Below are 18,694 nucleotides of genomic sequence, written 5' to 3' on the forward strand. Positions count from 1 at the left end.
GGGGGGGGGGAAGAAAAAGAAAAAAATCCCACTGATCTCAACATAAGGCTTAAATAATGAACAAGTTTCTAAGGAAAGAAGCAAAGCTTTTGTTGTTTGTTTTGAAGCAGGGTTTTGTTATATTACCCAGGATGGCCTCAAACTCATGAGCTTAGTTGATCTTCCCACCTCAAACCTCCCCAGTGCTGGGATTTTAGGCATGTAATATAATACTACATCTGGCTCTATAGATTTTGCTTTTGTGAATTATTTATTTCTATAATTTTCCAATTAATATGTTCAGACCACAGTTTATTGAACATGTCTGAAACCTAGAAATTGAAGCCACAGATAAGAGAATACACTGAACTTTAGAAACAGCCTTCTTTCTTACTGCCTTTCTCCATTTTGTTATTGATGGTGGTGGTCATGGGGCTTGAACTAAGGGCCTCAGTGCTGTCGCTGAGCTTTTTTACTCAAGGCTAAAGCTGTACCACTAAGCCACAGCACCATTTCCTAGATTTTGTTTTGTTTTTAACTACAACATTTTTTTTTTTTTCCTGGTCATGGAGCTTGAACTCTGGGCCTGGGCTCTGTCCCTTAGCTCTTCAGCTCAAGGCAAGCACTCTACCACTTGAGCCACAGCACCACTTCCAGTTTTCTGGTGATTTATTGGAGATAAAAGTCTCACGGACTTTCCTGCCCAGGCTGGCTTTGAACCATGATCTTCAAATCTCAGTCTCCTGAGTAACTAGGACTATAGACGTGAGTCACTGGCGCCTGGCTTTAACTACAACTTCTAACTCTACTAAGTAACACTGAATTTAGATTACATTAAGTATACAAAATGTGAAATAAGGATCTGTAGTGCTTTTTTTTTTTTTTTTTTTGCCAGTCCTGAGACTTGAACTCAGGGCCTGGACATTGTCCCTGAGCTTCTTTTGCTCAAGCTAGTGCTCTACCACTTGAGCCACAGTGCCACTTCCAGCTTTTTCTGTTAATGTGGTACTGAGGAATCAAACCCAGGGCTTCCTGCATGCAAGGCAAGCACTCTACCACTAAGCCACCTTCCCAGCCCCTGCAGTGGTATCTTTAATAATATTGCATTGGAGGGTAAATCTATCTGTCCTCCCAGGAAACGTGCTTGAATTGTCAGGGGCTAAAATGTCCTATGTAATGTTTCTTTCACATTTGGATTACTCTTTAAAATGAGTGAGATGATATTTTCCTTCCCTTTTCTCAAAGGACTCATTTCAAAAGGAAAGTCTGAAAATACTTTTTTGGTTGTTAATACTGGGGATTAATTAAATTCAGGGCCTCATGCTTGCTAGGTAGCTATACTAACACTTGAGTCATATACCCTAACCTACAAAACACATTCTTAATCTAACGTTTGCCAATACCAGCATCCTTGTTTTTCTTGTTGTATATCTATAGTTGCAACTATGAAAGGAAGACATGAAAGTAAAAACTTACAGGTGTCACAGCTGCACAGTGGAAATAAACCGGTTCTGGCATGGTAGCAGGGAGTTTCACCCACTGAAAAGTCTGCAGATTCAACTTCCAGATGTCTCCCAGGATCACTTCTCCATTGTAGCCCCCACAGATGAATACGTCTGTAAAGAGAAGAAAAAACCTACATCACACAAAGGATCTGGTGGTTTATTGGAGATAAGAGTCTCACGGACTGGGGGAGGGGGGGGAGGGAAGGAGACAGCTAAGTGGACTTTCCTATAACAAAGAAGAACTCAGTTATGAGGTCTCTCAATAAAAATGGGACACTTCACTGGGACTAAGACACAGCTTCTAAGGAGGCTTCATGATAGGATTCTCAAATTCAAGTACTTTTAGGTTCCTGGCAGACAGTGAACAAGCAAAGAGCTTAGGGGAGGTCTGGGGAAAACAAAAAGGTATGCTCAAGCCCTAGCCAAGCGGAGATCTCTACAAAGGGGTAGGTTCTGCAGCTCCCACCTAGTGACACCATGGAGGGATTAACGTGAACCACTGCTAGATCTTCCCATTTTTCAAGATAAGTTGAAAATCTTTATTTTTTAATCAAACATTTTGCTTTTACATATTGATCAATAACTCCCCAAAATTCTTAACAAGCATAGGATCCAAACAGATCTCATCTACAGACCATCATTCTGCAAACTCTTCTTTTACCTAAGGGTCCTAGAAAAAGCACACTGCCTATAGAGACAAATGTCTGCCTCTTGGACAAATTAGGAACACAAAAGAGGTTCTTCCTGGCTTTCTTCAAACAGAAGGAAACATTCTGAAGCTTCATCTGACCTGCATACATCTTTGCGGGGAAACAACTTTCCCCAGAAAGAATGGTAGATGTTATTTTTGGAAAATTAGTGAGTTGTAACTAATCAGTCAACTTGAACAAGGCTATGTGAACCTATGTGAAACTAAATGCCCAAACTAATGCTGAATTTGTGTGGTGCTTGTTCTAAAAGAAGCAAACAAATAAATGTCTAAATTAGGTCTGACTAAAGTTTAAGTCAATACTTAAACTGTAAAAACCTTCCTAGCTAGGATTCAAGGAAAACCTGAAAGCACAGTTCCATTCTCAGAAGGGCAAGGCCAGATAATGCCATTATGTACAAATCTTAACCAAAAAGCAATCCCTCTGTACTACAGATGGCAGAATAATCCTAGTTAAGTCTGAACTAGTCTGCTAAAAAGATACAGGCTATCCAACTCATTAATACACTGCTACCTCGCAGAAAAAAAATTAAGGCAATATATCAAACCATAAAAACTATAAAATAAGCTGTATATTAAAAGACAGGAAGGTTATCTAGAGAAGAGACATTTATCACCATTAAAATAACTGCTGCTGCTTTCTGAAGCCATACAATCAAGTCCTTTGTTGTAACAGGGCCAAAGAATGAGCTCAGAGTTTGACATCAGATAGAGAAGAGAAAAAGCTTTATGAAAAGAAATTCAGAAGGAATTCTTACAATTTTAATACAGTGTACACAGAAGTCTCTATTGTATCTGCAGTCACTTTATTAGTGTTACAAACCATAACCACAGGCATCCACCCAGGTCAGGCACTGAAAGATCAGGTAGTACAATAAAAGCCAATTTATTGCCAATTGTTGAGTTCTCTTAAAACTGAGGGAGCCTAGACACAACAATAGCTTATATTATGAAAATTGCCAGGAGAGGCCTAACTTTTCAAATTTCCCTCTAAGTTTAAACTACAAAAATTAGATACTTCCCAAAGTTATGCACCTCTTTTGAGGAACTGTGATTAGGAAACCAGTCATTCTCAGCAGATACAATTACAGGAATGGAAATTGAAATGTTATTTAGAATACTTACCATTTTTTATTTGAACACAGCTGTGACATCTTCGAGCCGCAGGAAAACCTGTCAAGAACATAAACATAGAAATTCCATTATTCACAGAAAGACAAGGAACGACACTGACATGACATAATGAAAGCCATACTAGGGGTAACACAGAACAATGCCTTTGTTTCATTTAGTCAACATTGACTAGTCCTCCCAGTCAGCTTTATTGCAAAAGCCACATTAGAAACTCCTCACAGTAAAATAATGCTAAAGAGCCAGGAAAACAGGCTGGGAAGGTGGCTCAGTGGTAGAGTGCTTGTCTAGCACACATGAAGTCCTGGGTTCGATTCCTTAGTACCACATAAACAGAAAAAGCCAGAAGTGGTCTTGTGGCTCAAGTGGTAGAGCGCTAGCCTTGAGCAAAGCTCAGGGATAGTGCCCAGGCCCTGAGTTCAAGCCCCAGGACTGGCCAAAAAAAAAAAAAAGCCAGGTAACAAACCCAGGAAGGGAATAGGGGTTACTAATGGGCCTTCTCAGGCCCGTGGGCCGCAAACAGACAGCTTCTGATTTTCCTGCTTGTGCCACAGGATTCAGTATTCCATGTTAAAATTCTCCTTGCTCAATTGCTAAGAAAGAATAATAAATGAATTAAGGAACATGAGTAATTCTAATACTCAACTCAAAAAACATTTTCTTGTATCATCCAAGAAAATTACGTTTTATCTCCCCAAACAAGTCAAAGTATAAAATATATTTGCAAAAGACAAATTCATCAATGTTTTTGATTTACCTATTTTTTCATGGGGCTTTGTTGCAATTTCCTCCCAGGCATTTGTCTCAAGGTTGTAAGCATGGATCTTGGGGGAAAAAAGAAACAAACACAGATAAATAACTGTCATTTTCATTAGCCTGAAAATGGATTTTAAAAAATAGACTATAGTTTTTTAGAGTAATTTTAGAAAAACTGAGCAGAAGATGGAGCAATTTCACATATAGGCGACTGGATTTTTAACAAACATATATTCAAACATATATTCTTGGTTGAAAGACTCTTCTTTTTTTGTACTTTTCTCTGTTCATTCCTAATTCTAATGTAAACACTAAAGAAGGTAGCACATATATGCTATCGATTTTTTTAATTCACAGAAAGAAACATCAAGGAAAAAGTTGGAATGAGAAGCAATGCACAGGAGTATTGGTTTTCTTCTGTGTACTGCTAACATTTTCTACATGAACATGTATTATTTTGATAACAAGGAAAAAGCAAGTGTTGAGAAACGGGAATGTGGTTCTGATACAACTTCAAAAGACCATTAAGCTTCACGGGCAGACTTGGGGCTCTGTGGCCTGGGATTTCCCCTGGGATTCATAACCATGACATTTTAGAAATGCCACAGAGATAGATGAATGAAAGTCCTTCAGAGGTTAACTTTTTAAAGTTAAGTGATGTGCATCCCTGAGCATACCTTTTTCCTTTCAGACACATCACTGACAAGGACAGGAATATGACATTCAGAGAATCTTAGTTCAAATCTAATTACTTGCTTCATTCAAACTACTACACATTCCTTCTAGTCACTTTCCTCATCTAGCAGAGGGGACACTTTTGTGTGTGTGTGTGTTCTGGTTCTGGGGCTTGAACTCAAGTCTGGGCACTATCCTTGAGCTCTTCTACTCAAGGCAGGCTCTCTACCATTTGATCCACAACTCCATTTCCAGATTTTTGCTGGTTAATTGGAGATAAGAGTTTCATGGACTTTTCTGCCCAGAATGGCTTTGAACCACCAGCCTTGGCTTTCAGTCTTCTGAGTAGCAAAGATTACAGGAGTGAGCCACCAGCGCCCCGCACAATTTTCTTTTTATTTTTTATGGCAATGTATTTTAGGTAAGCCACCATTTAAAAAATGTTATTAATTGGTGTTATTCCAGTAACTGATGTTGACAATGTTTTATTAGCATTCCTTAGTTGTACAAACCAGTTTCATTGTAACATCTTCGTACATGTATACAATGTATCCCAAAGGGGGAAATTTTGATAAAGTACTTTCAGCATGTGATAAATGCAACCGTCAACTAGAAAACCTATCAGGAGAACAAGGTTCCACCTTCTATGAGAAAGAACATGTGTTGATGACAAAGCTGATTCAAAGGCTTAAATACTTAAAGTACCAGAATTACCCTGCTCAATATGGTACATGTTTCTATCTATCCTCCTCTCTCCTTCACTCTTTTTTTTCTTTAAATATACCTTGTTCAAGGAATAAGCTGTCCAGGAAGTACCACCTCCCAAGATGTAAATCCTCTGACCATCATGAGCAATTTCATGTCTGTATCTGAAAATATACAATAAAATATGTTTGTGTTTGGTTGTTTTGTTGTTGTTGGTCGTGGGGCTTGAACTCTGGGCCTGAGTGCTGTCCATCAGCTCTTCAGCTCAAGGCGAGCACTCTACCACTTGAGCCACAGCACCACTTCTTACAATAAAATATATTTATAATTAAATGCAAAATAGTCTACCTAAGATTTAGCTATAAGATTGGATAATTTATAATAAATTATTAGATATAACCAGTGTTTAACACTAGTGGATTTGGTTAAATAAGTTACAAAATATACATAAAACTGACTAGTATACAATTAATAAAAATGCAGGCACAGGGCTGGAGGCATGGCTCAAGTGGTTCCCCTACCAAGAGCATGGTACTGAGTTCAAACCCCAGTCCCTTATATACACAAAAATAATCCAGGCACTGAGAATGGTTAATATATTGAGAATTTCCTTTCACAACAGTAACTGTAAAACAAAGAGCAGATAGGCTATAATCTCATTTAAACTTAAGAGATACACAAACATGCACAGAAAATGCCCTGAAGGATATAGTGCAAAATGTTATTCTTGGTTATCCCTGAGTTTGGTTTTTCTTTTTCTTTTCTTTTTTTTTTTTTTTGGGGTGGGGGGAGAGGTTGGTACCAATACTGGATCTTGAACTCAGGGCTTTGTGCACTCTACCACTTGAGCCACACCTCCATTTCCAAGATTTTATTCTTTTCTTTGTTTGCTTATTTGTATTTTCTAGATTTCCTATAACCTTTTTTTTGTGATAACTGTATAAAGGAGAAGTTAAAAAATGATTTACTCATACATAATTAGAAACCTTTACTATGGCTCAAGTGGTAGAGCACTAGCCTTGAGCTGAAGAGCTGAGGGACAGCCCCCAGGCCCAGAGTTCTGGCCCCACGACCGGACCCAAAAAAAAAAAAAAAAAGAAACCTTTAGACCGTGAGTTTTCTAATTAAGATACATATTTGGCACAAAACAATGCTACATAAAACTACAAACATAAGATGAAACACCAGTAATTGTTTTGGTAGCTAGATGCTAAAATTTTTTTTTCTTCTTGTTATATATAGCTCAAGCTGGCCTCTAACTTGCGATCCTTCCTGGATTATCAGCTTCCTGGCTGAAATAATTTATGTGTTCATAAAACGATTCAAAGATGGCAACAATATGAAAATGTTTTCAAAACTTAATTCTCTTTCCTTCTTTCCCTGAAAGTCCTAGTCCTGATAAATAAATGATATAAAACATCATTGTAGTAACAGCTCATCGTTCAAGTCCTCTCAGGGCAATTCTGCAATAAGTAGTAGCTCACTAACTTACTACAAAAGATATATAGCAAAGGTGCTTCCTTAGCACCTAACAGTTATTTTGCTAGAACACAACAGAAATTAGTAAGCAAAGTGAATAAAAACTAACTTTCGCTTCTAAACTGGAGGGTAAAAATTTTCAAGTTTTTCAGTAAATTTAATTCTAAGAAAAAGCAACTATTACTAGGAAAGAAAAGTGAAAGATCCTAGGTTGCAGAAGGCAATTAGAAGCTGGGCACATGGTGTCCTGGTTTGAGGTCAGTCTGGGCAGATAAATTCATGAGAATCCTCTTTTTTTTGGGGGGGTGGGCGGTTGTGGGGCCTGAACTCTGGGCCTGGGCGCTGTCCCTCAGCTCTTCAGCTCAAGGCTAGCGCTCTACCACTTGAGCCACAGCGCCACTTCCGGCTTTTTTTTCTTTTTGCTTATGTGGTGCTGAGGTATCGAACCCAGGGCCTCATGCATGCAAGGCAAGCACTCTACCACTGAGCCACCTTCCCAGCCCCTGAGAATCCTCTTAACAAGCCAACCCCAGTAGGAAAGTCCATAAGACTTTTTTTTTTTTGTCAGTCGTAGGGCTTGAACTCTGGGCCTGGGCACTGTCCGTCAGCTCTTCAGCTCAAGGCGAGAGCTCTACCACTTCTGGTTTTCTGGTGGTTTATTGGTGATAAAGAGTCTCACAGCTTTTCATGCCTAGGCTGGCTTTGAACTGTGATCCTCAGATCTCAACCTCCTGAGTAGCTAGGATTACAGGCATGAGCCACCAGGCCCCGATAGTGAGACTCTTATTTCCAATTAACACCAAAAAAAGCTGGAAGTGGAACTGTGGCTCAATCTAGCCTTGAGCATAAAAAGTTCAGAGACAACACCTAGGCCCTGAGTTCAAGCCCCAGGACTAGCACAAAAAAATAAAAATAAAAATTATAAGCAGAATAACATGAAAACTTCCCCCCCACCCCCACCCCCACCCAGTTCAGAGGAAAATACCATCTTCTCAGTAGATCTTTTCTTTACTACTGACCTGGGGCCTAACTTCCAACTAGCTCTTTTACCTAGCGCCCTTTGGTTTTCCTCATTACCACTATTCTGAAAGAGGCCAACTCTCAGCAAATATGCTTTAGATTCTAGCTCCTTACCTCTCCTCCGGCAGGTCACAAGACAGGTTGTTCGGTTTCAGTTGTGTCCACTCTCTGGTATTCAGATCTAACTTGTGCAGATCTGTGCTGTAAATGTAGCCAGTTGTCCCCCCAAAGACATAAAGGGAACCATTGATGATAGCCATGGCCTGAAGATAAAAAAGAATAATCTGTTAATAACCTGTTGGTCACAGAATATAGACTTACCAGATTCCCCCAAATCATGTTTTATGAAACTTCTTTTTTCTATTTCCTTCTTTTTTTTTTGTACCTGTCCTGGGGGCTTGAACTCAGGGTCTGGACACTGTGCCTGAGCTTTTGTGCTCAAGGCTAGTGCTCTACCATTTGGAGTCATAGCACCATTTCTACCTTTTTGGTAATTATTTGAATATAAGTTTCACAAATCTTCCTTCCTGGGCTGCCTCTGAACCACAATCCTTGGATTTCAACCTGAGTAGTTGGGCCGGGCGCCGGTGGCTCACGCCTGTAATCCTAGCTACTCAGGAGGCTGAGATCTGAGGATCGCGGTTCAAAGCCAGCCCGGGCAGGAGAGACCGTGAGACTCCTATCTCCAATAAACCACTAGAAAACTGGAAGTGGTGCTGTAGCTCAAGTGGTAGAGCGCTCGCCTTGAGCTGAAGAGCTGAGGGACAAGCGCCCAGGCCCAGAGTTCAAAAGCCCCACAACCCCCAAAAAACAAAAAAATACAACCTGAGTAGTTGGATTATATAGGAGTGAACCACCAATTGCTTCACTTTTTTTTTTTTTTGTCAGTCTTAGGGCCTGTTCACTGTCCCTCAGCTCTTCAGCTCAAGCCATAGCACCACTTCTGGCTTTTTCTGCTTATGTGGTGCAGAAGAATCAAACCCAGGGCCTCATGCATCTATCTACCACTGAGACACCTTCCCAGCCCTTTAAAAAAAAAAAAACAAAACTCTAAAATATTAGTCTCCAAGCTGAGAATGGTGTTTCACACCTGTAATACCAGCACTCAGGAGGCTAAAAAAAATGGTGAATTTGAGACCTGTCACACAAAAACAAGCAACAAAATCAGGTGGTGTACTATCATAAACCTATAATCCTAACTACAGAGGGAGGCCAAAGTGAAAGGATCACTTGGGGCCAAGAGGTAGAAAGCCAGCCTGATCAACAAAACTAGACCTTGACTATGAATAAAGAAACAAAGAATATCAAACCCTTAATCCACTAAATATTTTATATAATCTGAGGATTATTTTTAGAACTTGGTTATTACCCTTAGAAAGATAAAGAATTGTAAGTTTTTTCTACAAACACAAAGGGTTAGATCATAAACAAGAGTATTTCCATTCAAAGCTATTTCCTTGTCTAAGCAATTTAAGAAAGGAAAAAAGAAAAAGAAAAAAACCCTCTGAACTCTGAAGCAGCAGCAGTGATATGCAAATAAGTCACCAGAATCCTGTAAGCAGGAAATCCAGAGTTGGTGGTCTCATCAGACTCTCCAATGTAAATTTAGCTATTGTTATGGTCACTTCTTAGAATTTAAGTGCCTCCGTGGTAGGATAAAGTGGTCTAGGAAATACCCTGTTCAAAATTAAAGCTCAGAGGTGCTTAGCAGTACCAGTGTACTGCTAAGCTTAGCTGTTACCCTCAAGAGTCTCTAATATAAGATGAGTAGCTAGCTCCCTTCTTTCTGGATTTAACTTTACAAACCTAATTACCATATAGTCTCAGACCCATGCATGTTTTTTACCCAAGTGCTGGGATCATCTACTACTTAGGTCAGCCAGCTCTTAATAGAATCCTGTCACTGTAAAAATGGCAGGACTAGGACTAAATTAGAACCTAGTCTCTCATTAGACATGATATACAGGTGAGATTCTAATCTCAGGTTAGATCAGAAACAGTGGGAACAAGATGAAGGAAATGACAAGATCTACAAATTATAATTTCACACCAGAACTGGAAAATCGAATACTAATCATACTGAATTTATTCTCCATTTTTCTAAGAATGGTAGCACCAATGGCTCACACTGTACTCCTAGCTACTCAGGAGGCTGAGATATGAATCCAGCGAAGGAAGTAAAGTCAGTGACTCTTATCTTCAATTAATCACAGAAATAGCTGTAGATAGAACTGTGGTCAAGTGGTAGAGCACTAGCCTTGAGCACAAAAGTTCAGGGACAGCCAGGCACCCAGTGGCTCACACCTGTAATCCTAGCTACTCAGGAGGTTGAGATCTGAGGGTCATGGTTCAAAACCAGCCCCAGACAGAAAAGTTTGAGACTCTTAATCTCCAATAAACCACCATAAGTGGTGCTGTGGCTCAAATGGTAGCGCTCTGGCCTTGAGCTGAAGAGGGACAGCACACAGGCCCAGAGCCCCACGACCCAAAAAAAGTTCAGAGTTCAAGTCCCAGGATTCACACACACACACACACACACACACACACACACATACACACACACACACACTGTGTGTATATATATATTTTTTTCTGAAGTCATTTCCAAACTATAAAAATATAAACAAATGCAAAACTGGCCACAGATTGGTACCTGTCCATATATACGACTGGGTTTCTTTCCCCGACAGCTGAGTAGAGCCCATCTCTTATATTTCACATTACAGACGTGCACATCATTGCCATTGCTCTCACCAAATGGGATGCCTGTACCACCAAACACTAACAGGTTGTTTCCATGCAGCACAACTGGGGGAAAAGAAGCACAAATTCAATTATGTACTGGCTATCTATAAAATGTTCCTCGGGGCTGGGAAGATGGGCTCAGTGGTAGAGCGCTTGCCTTGCATGCCTGAGGCCCTGGGTTCGACTCCTCAGCACCACATAAGCAAAAAGAAAAAAGCCGGAAGTAGCGCTGTGGCTCAAGTGGTAGAGTGCTAGCCTTGAGCTGAAGAGCTGAGGGACAGCGCGCAGGCCCAGAGTTCAGGCCCCACAACCAGACCCAAAAAAAAAAAAAAAAAATGTTCCTACATAAACCAGAATATCTGAAAAGCCCAGAAGTGTCAAATGTTCTCAAAGCAGCCACTCACAGTTAACTACATAATTCTTCAGAAAAAGGTGTTCACATTGTATGGGTTTTATCATATGAGGTATCATTAGGTACATAAAACATAGTATGTATTTGTGGATAGAGCAGTGCCACAGCAGAAAACAGAGTACAATGAGGCATCAGGATGACGAGATTAAAGGATCATTCTGTATTTGTCAGAAAAGTGACTTCTACATTTTAAATTTACGTCATTTTAATCCACAACCAGATAGAAACACACCACTATCCTGTAGTAACACTGGTGTTCTTTATCTTTTTTTCTCTCTCAAATTAGTGCCTTTGTATTCATATTTTTTTAGTAGATTTTTGTTTTTTAACCAGTTCTTTAATTGATATAGTATAGTAAATCAACAGCCTGTCTCTAGAACCAGTGTGGGTTGGGTTTAAATTCCAATATGACCTCAGTAAATCTAGTTAACCCCCGCCCCAACTTAACGTTCACAACAACTCTACACAGTGGAATTATTACATATGTGTGTGTGTGTGTGTGTGTTTCTGGGAACAAAACCCAGGGTCTTGGGCAGGCTAGGCAAGTACTCTGACACTGAACTACATCCCTAGCCAATTTCTTCATTTTTATAGATGATAAAAAAAAAGAGATGGGAAGTGATTTTAAAGGGTTCCCTAAAAAAATTCCTGCCAAGCTTGGATTCAATCCCAGGTAATAAGCTCCCAGAGCCTGTGCCCTTTTGTCATCACCCTAGGGCCTCTCCTAATCCTCCTCCACAAGTTCTTCATTTGTACAATGGCAAATATAACATCATGTGGATTAAATAGACAATATGTATAAAGTATTTCACTCAAGGGCTAGTCATTATCATTGTCATAACCCCATTTTTTGATCTTCGACTACAGTTTGTCTAGCATATAAACAAAAGTTTATATTAAAACCCTCCATTTAGGGGCTGGGAAGGTGGCTCAGTGGTACAGTGCTTGCACGCACGAGGCCCTGGGTTCGATTCCTCAGCACCACATAAGCAGAAAAAAGCTGGAAGTGGCGCTGTGGCTCAAGTGGTAGAGCACTAGCCTTGAGCTGAAGAGCTGAGGGACAGTGCCCAGGCCCAGAGTTCAGGCCCCACAACTGGCAAAAAAATAAAATAAAAATAAAAAAAATAAAACCCTGGGCTGGGAAGGTGGCTCAGTGGTAGAGAGCTTGCCTTGCATGCTGGAGGCCCTGGGTTCAATCCCTCAGCATCACATAAGCAAAAAGAAAAAAGCCGGAAGTGGCGCTGTGGCTCAAGTGGTAGAGCGCTAGCCTTGAGCTGAAGAGCTGAGGGACAGTGCCCAGGCCTAGAGTTCAGGCCCCACGACCAGACCCAAAAAAATAAAATAAAATAAAATAAAACCCTCCATTTTATGTAAGTTAAAACTAAAAACTCATCTGGCAAGCCAACAGTAAGCAGACAGATTCAAATTCAAGACCTAAGTGATTCTGTATCACTATATTATATTATCACTGAAGTAAAATACCTATCTAATCATATGGTTTAATATGATTACAGCATTATATGTCACTAAGAAGAAACATGTAATATTGGATCTGACCTCTCAGGTAGTTCATAAAGTGAAAAGTCCAGGATTCCTTGAACTTACGTGACATAGATGCCAGCTCTCGGGGCATGTAGCCATCTGTGCCCATCTGATGCCAGACACCTGTTGCAAAATGATACCGCCAAAGCTCCCGGAAGAGAGGGTAGTCTTCATTATCTGGTCCTCCGGATTCATCATAGTCTGGGTTGTAACCTCCAAACACATACAGGTTGGTATTATCTGCCACACAACGATGTCCACTGCGTGCAGGGGGAGGTCTATGGCCTAGAAAAGAGGGCAGGTCTCCACAAGTAGCCCTGCATACTCTCAAACCACATTAATAACAACCATTTGAGCTTTAACAGGAAATCAAGGAGGATTCATAACATGGATTGCTTTTTATTTGCTTAGGATATCGCATGCACTCACACATACTACTTAAGATTTTAAGAAACTAGTCCCATTTTGTTTTATATGAATACTTTAAAATTTTAAGGACTGTGAAAAGATTTTTACCAAGGGAGCCAACATAGCATGATATAACCTCAAGAAAATGGCTAACAAATTGGAATTTTCAAGAAAAGGAAGAGGAGAGATTTAGTAATCCAAAAGCTAAGAGGACAAGTTTTCTTATTTGTTTAGAGGAGGAAAAAAAATAGGCAAACCAAATTAAATGGTGAATATTAGAGAACTACATCACAAATGTGAATGAGTAATGTGTAAATAAAAACACACACAAAGTCTATAATTCTTCCACAATCTGTAAGTGTACACTTAGAAAGCAAACTGGTTCTCCATGGGTCCTAGCAAAATTTTAATTTAAATACCATTCCAAATATTTAGTAAGGAAGATCTTTATATTTATCTCTAAGAGCATGTATCATTCTACTAAAAGCATTAAGAAAAGCAATTTATGTAATTTAGATTTCAAAGCTTTGTAAAGTATCCTCCCCACCCAATCTGGTACTAGGAATTAAATCTAAGGTCTCACATATGCTGAGCAGGCACGCTGCCACTGAGCTAGATCCTAACCCCTTTCCAAAGCTTAAATGATATCAACTAGTTCATGAAAAATTATTTCATTATTTTAAAGTAAAAGAATAAAATAAAACCTTACATAACTTGTATTATCTTTATAATTTTTATTCTAGTCTGCACAAACCCTCATGTAGCTACAGAACCAACAGTCATCAATATACATGGGATGGAATAAGATGCTACTGTGGTTGTCTTGATACCCCAAGGACTGATCTACTTCCTCATTAGTACTACATACTAGGATGATGTTAATATTTGTAACATTAGAAAGAGAAACATCTGTTCTACAAATAAACATTCATGACCAAGCAAATAAGGTTTTATACTAAAATAAAAATCCCACTTTCTACAGTATGTTTTTAAAATAGAACTCAAAAGAAATTACACACAGAATAGAGCAAATAAAAAATAAGCAACAATGAATCAATGAGTCATTCTGGTCCAGTTCTATGATCCTAAGAGTCTTTGATGGTTCCCCATTGCTCAAGGACAAGTTCTGCACCCAGTATTTCAAAGCCCTCCCGCTGACTGACTTATCAATCACATTCACTACTGTCCATTCAGTCAGCCTCTCTGCTAGCAAGGCCTAGTCCTTCCTTTACACCCTCGGCCTAGAGTTCCTACCCTGTTTCTAGTGGGAGAAATGCCTCCATGTTTAGACCATCCTCATTAATAAGGCTCTATGGCCCTTCTGGTTCAGTTACATACTACTCACTATTAGGATAGATGTACATAATCAGTAAAGATGATTGTTCTATAATTATGTAAATATAGGAATGAAGTATCAGGGAAACTTCTATCAGTGGGACAAATTTACTACTGCACTGTGATTGACCTGAAATGAAGAATTCTGCCTCTTTCTATGACTCCGGAAACTCTGAAGAGCAATGTGGCAGAAGGAGCAAGAACTAGGTTTAAATCTAAGTTCTCTATAACTGCTACCTTGAGCAAGTCACTAGATTTCACTGGGTCTCAGTTTCCTCATCTGTACATGGGGATATTATTACTGTTTCTCACAGATTCACTACAACTATGTTAAACACATTCAATAGTTTATCTATTTTCCAGGAGACTGTAAGCTACTTGAGGGAAGAGGAATGATCTATACTCACCTTTCTATATATAACCAAGCCTAGAAAACAGAAAACACTAAACAGGGTTGAAAATGAACTAAGTTGTATTTCTCTACTTCATCAATTTGTTTTTCTTCTCCAAATAGATAATAAGCTCCTCAAGGGCAAAGATCATATATCACAACTATCCTGTACCATCCATAACACCTTAAACAGAGAAACAAAACAGGTCTAAAAGTTTTATTAACTTTAACCTTAGGTCAAAGTAAACAGTGACAGGGATAACCAAAACATTGCTCTCTTCAAACTTTGATGTTATTATGTTTAAGAGTTGAAAGTGGATATAACTCAGTGGTAGACTGAGTTTGGTATGTGCAAGGGCCTGGGTTCAATCTCCAGCAATATGGGAAAGACAGAAAGAGAGGGAAGGAAGGAGGGAGGGAAATGGGCAGTAGGGATGAGAATGACCAAGGGTGAGATTCTGGATTATGAAATAATCTTTTTATTATTGTTATTATAAAGGTGATGTACAGAGGGGTAACAGTTATATAAGTCAGGTAATCAGTACATTTCTTTTTGGAACAGTGTTACCTCTTTCCTCATTTTCTCCCAGTTTTTCCTTCTCAACCTCCCTCCCCATGAAATGATCTTTTTAAGACACAAATGCTCATTAATTAATAAGATAAACCTACAGCAGGAGGATCACTAATTTGAGGCCAGCCTGGGCTATATATAGTAAAACCCAATTTCAAAAAAAAATCAAAACAAAACATCAAAACAATAGGGAAAACAAGCCAGGCATAATAACACATGCCAATCCCAACACCCAGGAAGCTGCATGACGGGAGTATCAAGAACCCAGCCTGAACTACACAGTGAGATCCTATCTCCAATTAAAATAGCGTTGCTATGGTCAACAGGCATGAACTCTAAAAAAAATCTCTATAGTATTATTTGCTGCATTGCCTGGAGCCAGGTGATTAATTTTAAGGCTGTGTTAGAACAAATAAAAAGAAATGCAGTATGTTCTTAGATTTTCACTACATGGCTCTACAGCAGGGAAAGTGCTCTAAGTTTTCCATCAACTATTTGTGTAGCAAACACAACTGATACATACTGAGTACATACTGGTACATACTGAGTCAATGAAAAGGTACTTTAGTATAAAATTAATTCACTTGTTCACTCATTAAGTAAAAAATATTACTGTCTGCCAGCCATGCACTATGTAGGAGCACCAGGTATGGAGTTACAATTACTGTCTGTCCTCTGGAGCTTATATTTTACTTCCATCCTGTCAAACACAGTAGGCACTAGCCACAGATAGTTATTTGATACTTAAAATTTGGCTGGTCCAAACTGAGATGTGTCTAAACTGTAAAATAACAACTGGATTTTAAAAATTTAATAACCCAATAGAAATCTCAAATTGCTACTTTTTAGATTATTTTAATATATCTATCAAATTACAGACATGATACTTTGTTGTAAAGTAATAAAATATCATTTATATAAATTTTATTTATACCTATAAATATTTATATAAAACATGGATATAAATTCTTAAATATTAACTTTTTTTGGGGGGTCCGGTCGTGGGGCCTGAACTCTGGGCCTGGGCGCTGTCCCTCAGCTCTTCAGCTCAAGGCTAGCACTCTACCACTTGAGCCACAGCGCCACTTCCAGCTTTTTTCTTATGTGGTGCTGAGGAATCGAACCCAGGGCCTCGAGCATGCAAGGCAAGTGCTCTATCACTGAGCCACCTTCCCAGCCCCTTTTTTAACTTCTTTAATGTAGCTCCTACAAAATTTTCAATTCTGTTGGGCACTGGTGGCTCATGCCTGTAAATGTAACTAATCAAGAGGCTGAGATCTGAGGATTACAGTTCAAACCCAGCCCAGGCAGAAAAGTCCCCATGAGACTCTTATCTCTAATTAACCACTCAAAAATCAAAAGTGGAGCTGTGGCTCAAAGTGTAGAGCACTAGCTTTGAGCAAAGTTCAAGCACATACTGACCAGAACAAAACAACACAAAAAACAACCTTTGAAGTCAATGCTTCACATACTATTTCGATCAGACAGTGAGGGTCTAACCCAATTTGTAGCTAGGTAATAATCTCATGATCTACTCAAACTAAATGACTGGATAAAAGAGATTTTTGTTTGATAATTATTAAATAACCTAGTTGGGCAGCAGTGGCTCATATCTAGCTACTTAGGAGGCAGAGACTGGAGGATCATACTTCAAGGCCAGCCTAGGCATTAAAGTTTGGAAGACTCTATCTCAATCAATGGCTGAGCCATGTGGTGGGGACGAGTAGGGAAAATTGGGAGAGAATGAAAGAAGGGGTGACACTATCCAAAAAAAAATGTACTCATTACCTGACAGCATCCCTTCTATACATCACCTTTAAAATAACAATAAAAATTGTAAATGACCAAGTAAGCCCAAAGGGAGAAGCAGAATAGCTCAAATTGTAATGCACCTGTTTAGCAAGCACAAGACTCTAAGTTCAAATGTGCCATCAAAACAAAAACAAAAACAAAAATGGGTTGAAGTGTGGCTCAGTGGTACAGCTCCTGGCAAGCGCAAGCACTGCCCCCCCACCCCACATACAAATATTCTCCCTTCTTTCTCTCTTCTCCCTCTTCCTCCCCTTATTTCCTTCTCTCCAGCCTGTCAGGAGTCTTACAGCTAGAAGTCAGTGGTAACTTTACTCCTCTTTCTCTCTCTGTCAGGAACTACAGATTTCTTTCTCATATTTATAGCCCAAGACTAATATATTAGGAACTCATTCCATTTTTAATAAATCATGGGAAATTGTCAGGGCAAAGGCTATAGAAACTAAGCATTAATTTTCATGATATAGAACATAGCATATAGGCTCTCAACCTTGAAAAAATGAAATTGGTTTCAGTTAAAGTAGCTCTCTGAATCCTTTCCCCAAATCTCCATGTACAAATCTCTTTCCTTATAATTACTTATGCTAATAAAATTGTCCACAGAATTGGTTTATCTGTTCTGAACTCCCATTAGAATTTAGAAGTAAAAACAGAAAATTGAACCCATTAGAAGTAAACTTTTTTATTAGCATCCATTAGCTGTACAAGGGGGACTTCACTGTGGCATCTGCACACATGTACACAAAGTATTCCAATCAATCTCACTTACGACCTACCCCTTCCTAATACAATTTCAACAAGTTTCCCTGCTCTATTTTCATACATGCCAACAATGTATTTCATCTATATTCATCCTCTTTCACCCTCAGTAGCTCATCTCCTTCATTAGTACCCCCTCAACAGAGCCTGTTTCTTTCCTCTTCCCTAACCTCCTATTAATCAACAGCTTTTATGGGATTCTTTATGATGTTTTCACCTATAGTTGCAATGTATCTCAAACTGATTCATTAACTTTTTCCCTTCCCATTCTAAGTAGCCCTTTAGTTAGACTCATGTTCTATTTTTAACCATGCATAAAATATGTATTCAGGTATATAGCCATCAATATGTATGTCTTTTAAATCTAGCTTCTACATATAAGCTAAAATATTTTGTTCTTTGAGCTTGGTCTGTGTCTCACTCAATATGATATCCTCCAATTCCATCTACTTTACTGCAAATGATTTTATTTTCTTTCTGGCTACATAATACTCCAAGGGGCGTGTGTGTGTGTGTGTGTGTGTGTGTGTGTGCGCGCATGTGTGTGTGTGTGTGTGTACATGTGTGAATGTGTGTGTACTCCAAGGGTGTGTGTGTGTGAATTTTTTTTTTGTCAGTCGTGGGGCTTGAACTCTGGGCCTGGGCACTGTCCCTGTCCATCTACTTTATTGCAAATGATTTTATTTTCTTTCTAGCTACATAATACTCCAAGGGGTGTGTGTGTGTGTGTCTGTGTGATTTTTTTTTTTTGTCAGTCGTGGGG

General features: G+C 39.2%; 1 protein-coding gene across 3 annotated transcripts in view; it reads right to left on the reverse strand.

Moving 5' to 3' along the window:
- The window catches only part of Klhdc10 (kelch domain containing 10), a 51,410-nt gene that overhangs the window by 4,982 nt on the left and 27,734 nt on the right, over window positions 1–18,694 (reverse strand). For all 3 annotated transcript variants that reach the window (XM_013036428.1, XM_013036429.1, XM_013036427.1), the window contains 7 exons: window positions 12,722–12,943; window positions 10,613–10,767; window positions 8,074–8,222; window positions 5,540–5,624; window positions 4,082–4,148; window positions 3,319–3,366; window positions 1,456–1,595 (listed from right to left, as the gene is read on the reverse strand). In XM_013036428.1, the coding sequence (XP_012891882.1) occupies window positions 1,456–1,595; window positions 3,319–3,366; window positions 4,082–4,148; window positions 5,540–5,624; window positions 8,074–8,222; window positions 10,613–10,767; window positions 12,722–12,943 (866 nt within the window). The remainder of the gene's footprint in view (window positions 1–1,455; window positions 1,596–3,318; window positions 3,367–4,081; window positions 4,149–5,539; window positions 5,625–8,073; window positions 8,223–10,612; window positions 10,768–12,721; window positions 12,944–18,694) is intronic.

The sequence above is a fragment of the Dipodomys ordii genome, unplaced genomic scaffold (assembly GCF_000151885.1).
Source record: "Dipodomys ordii isolate 6190 unplaced genomic scaffold, Dord_2.0 Scaffold285, whole genome shotgun sequence".
Lineage (NCBI taxonomy): Eukaryota > Metazoa > Chordata > Mammalia > Rodentia > Heteromyidae > Dipodomys > Dipodomys ordii.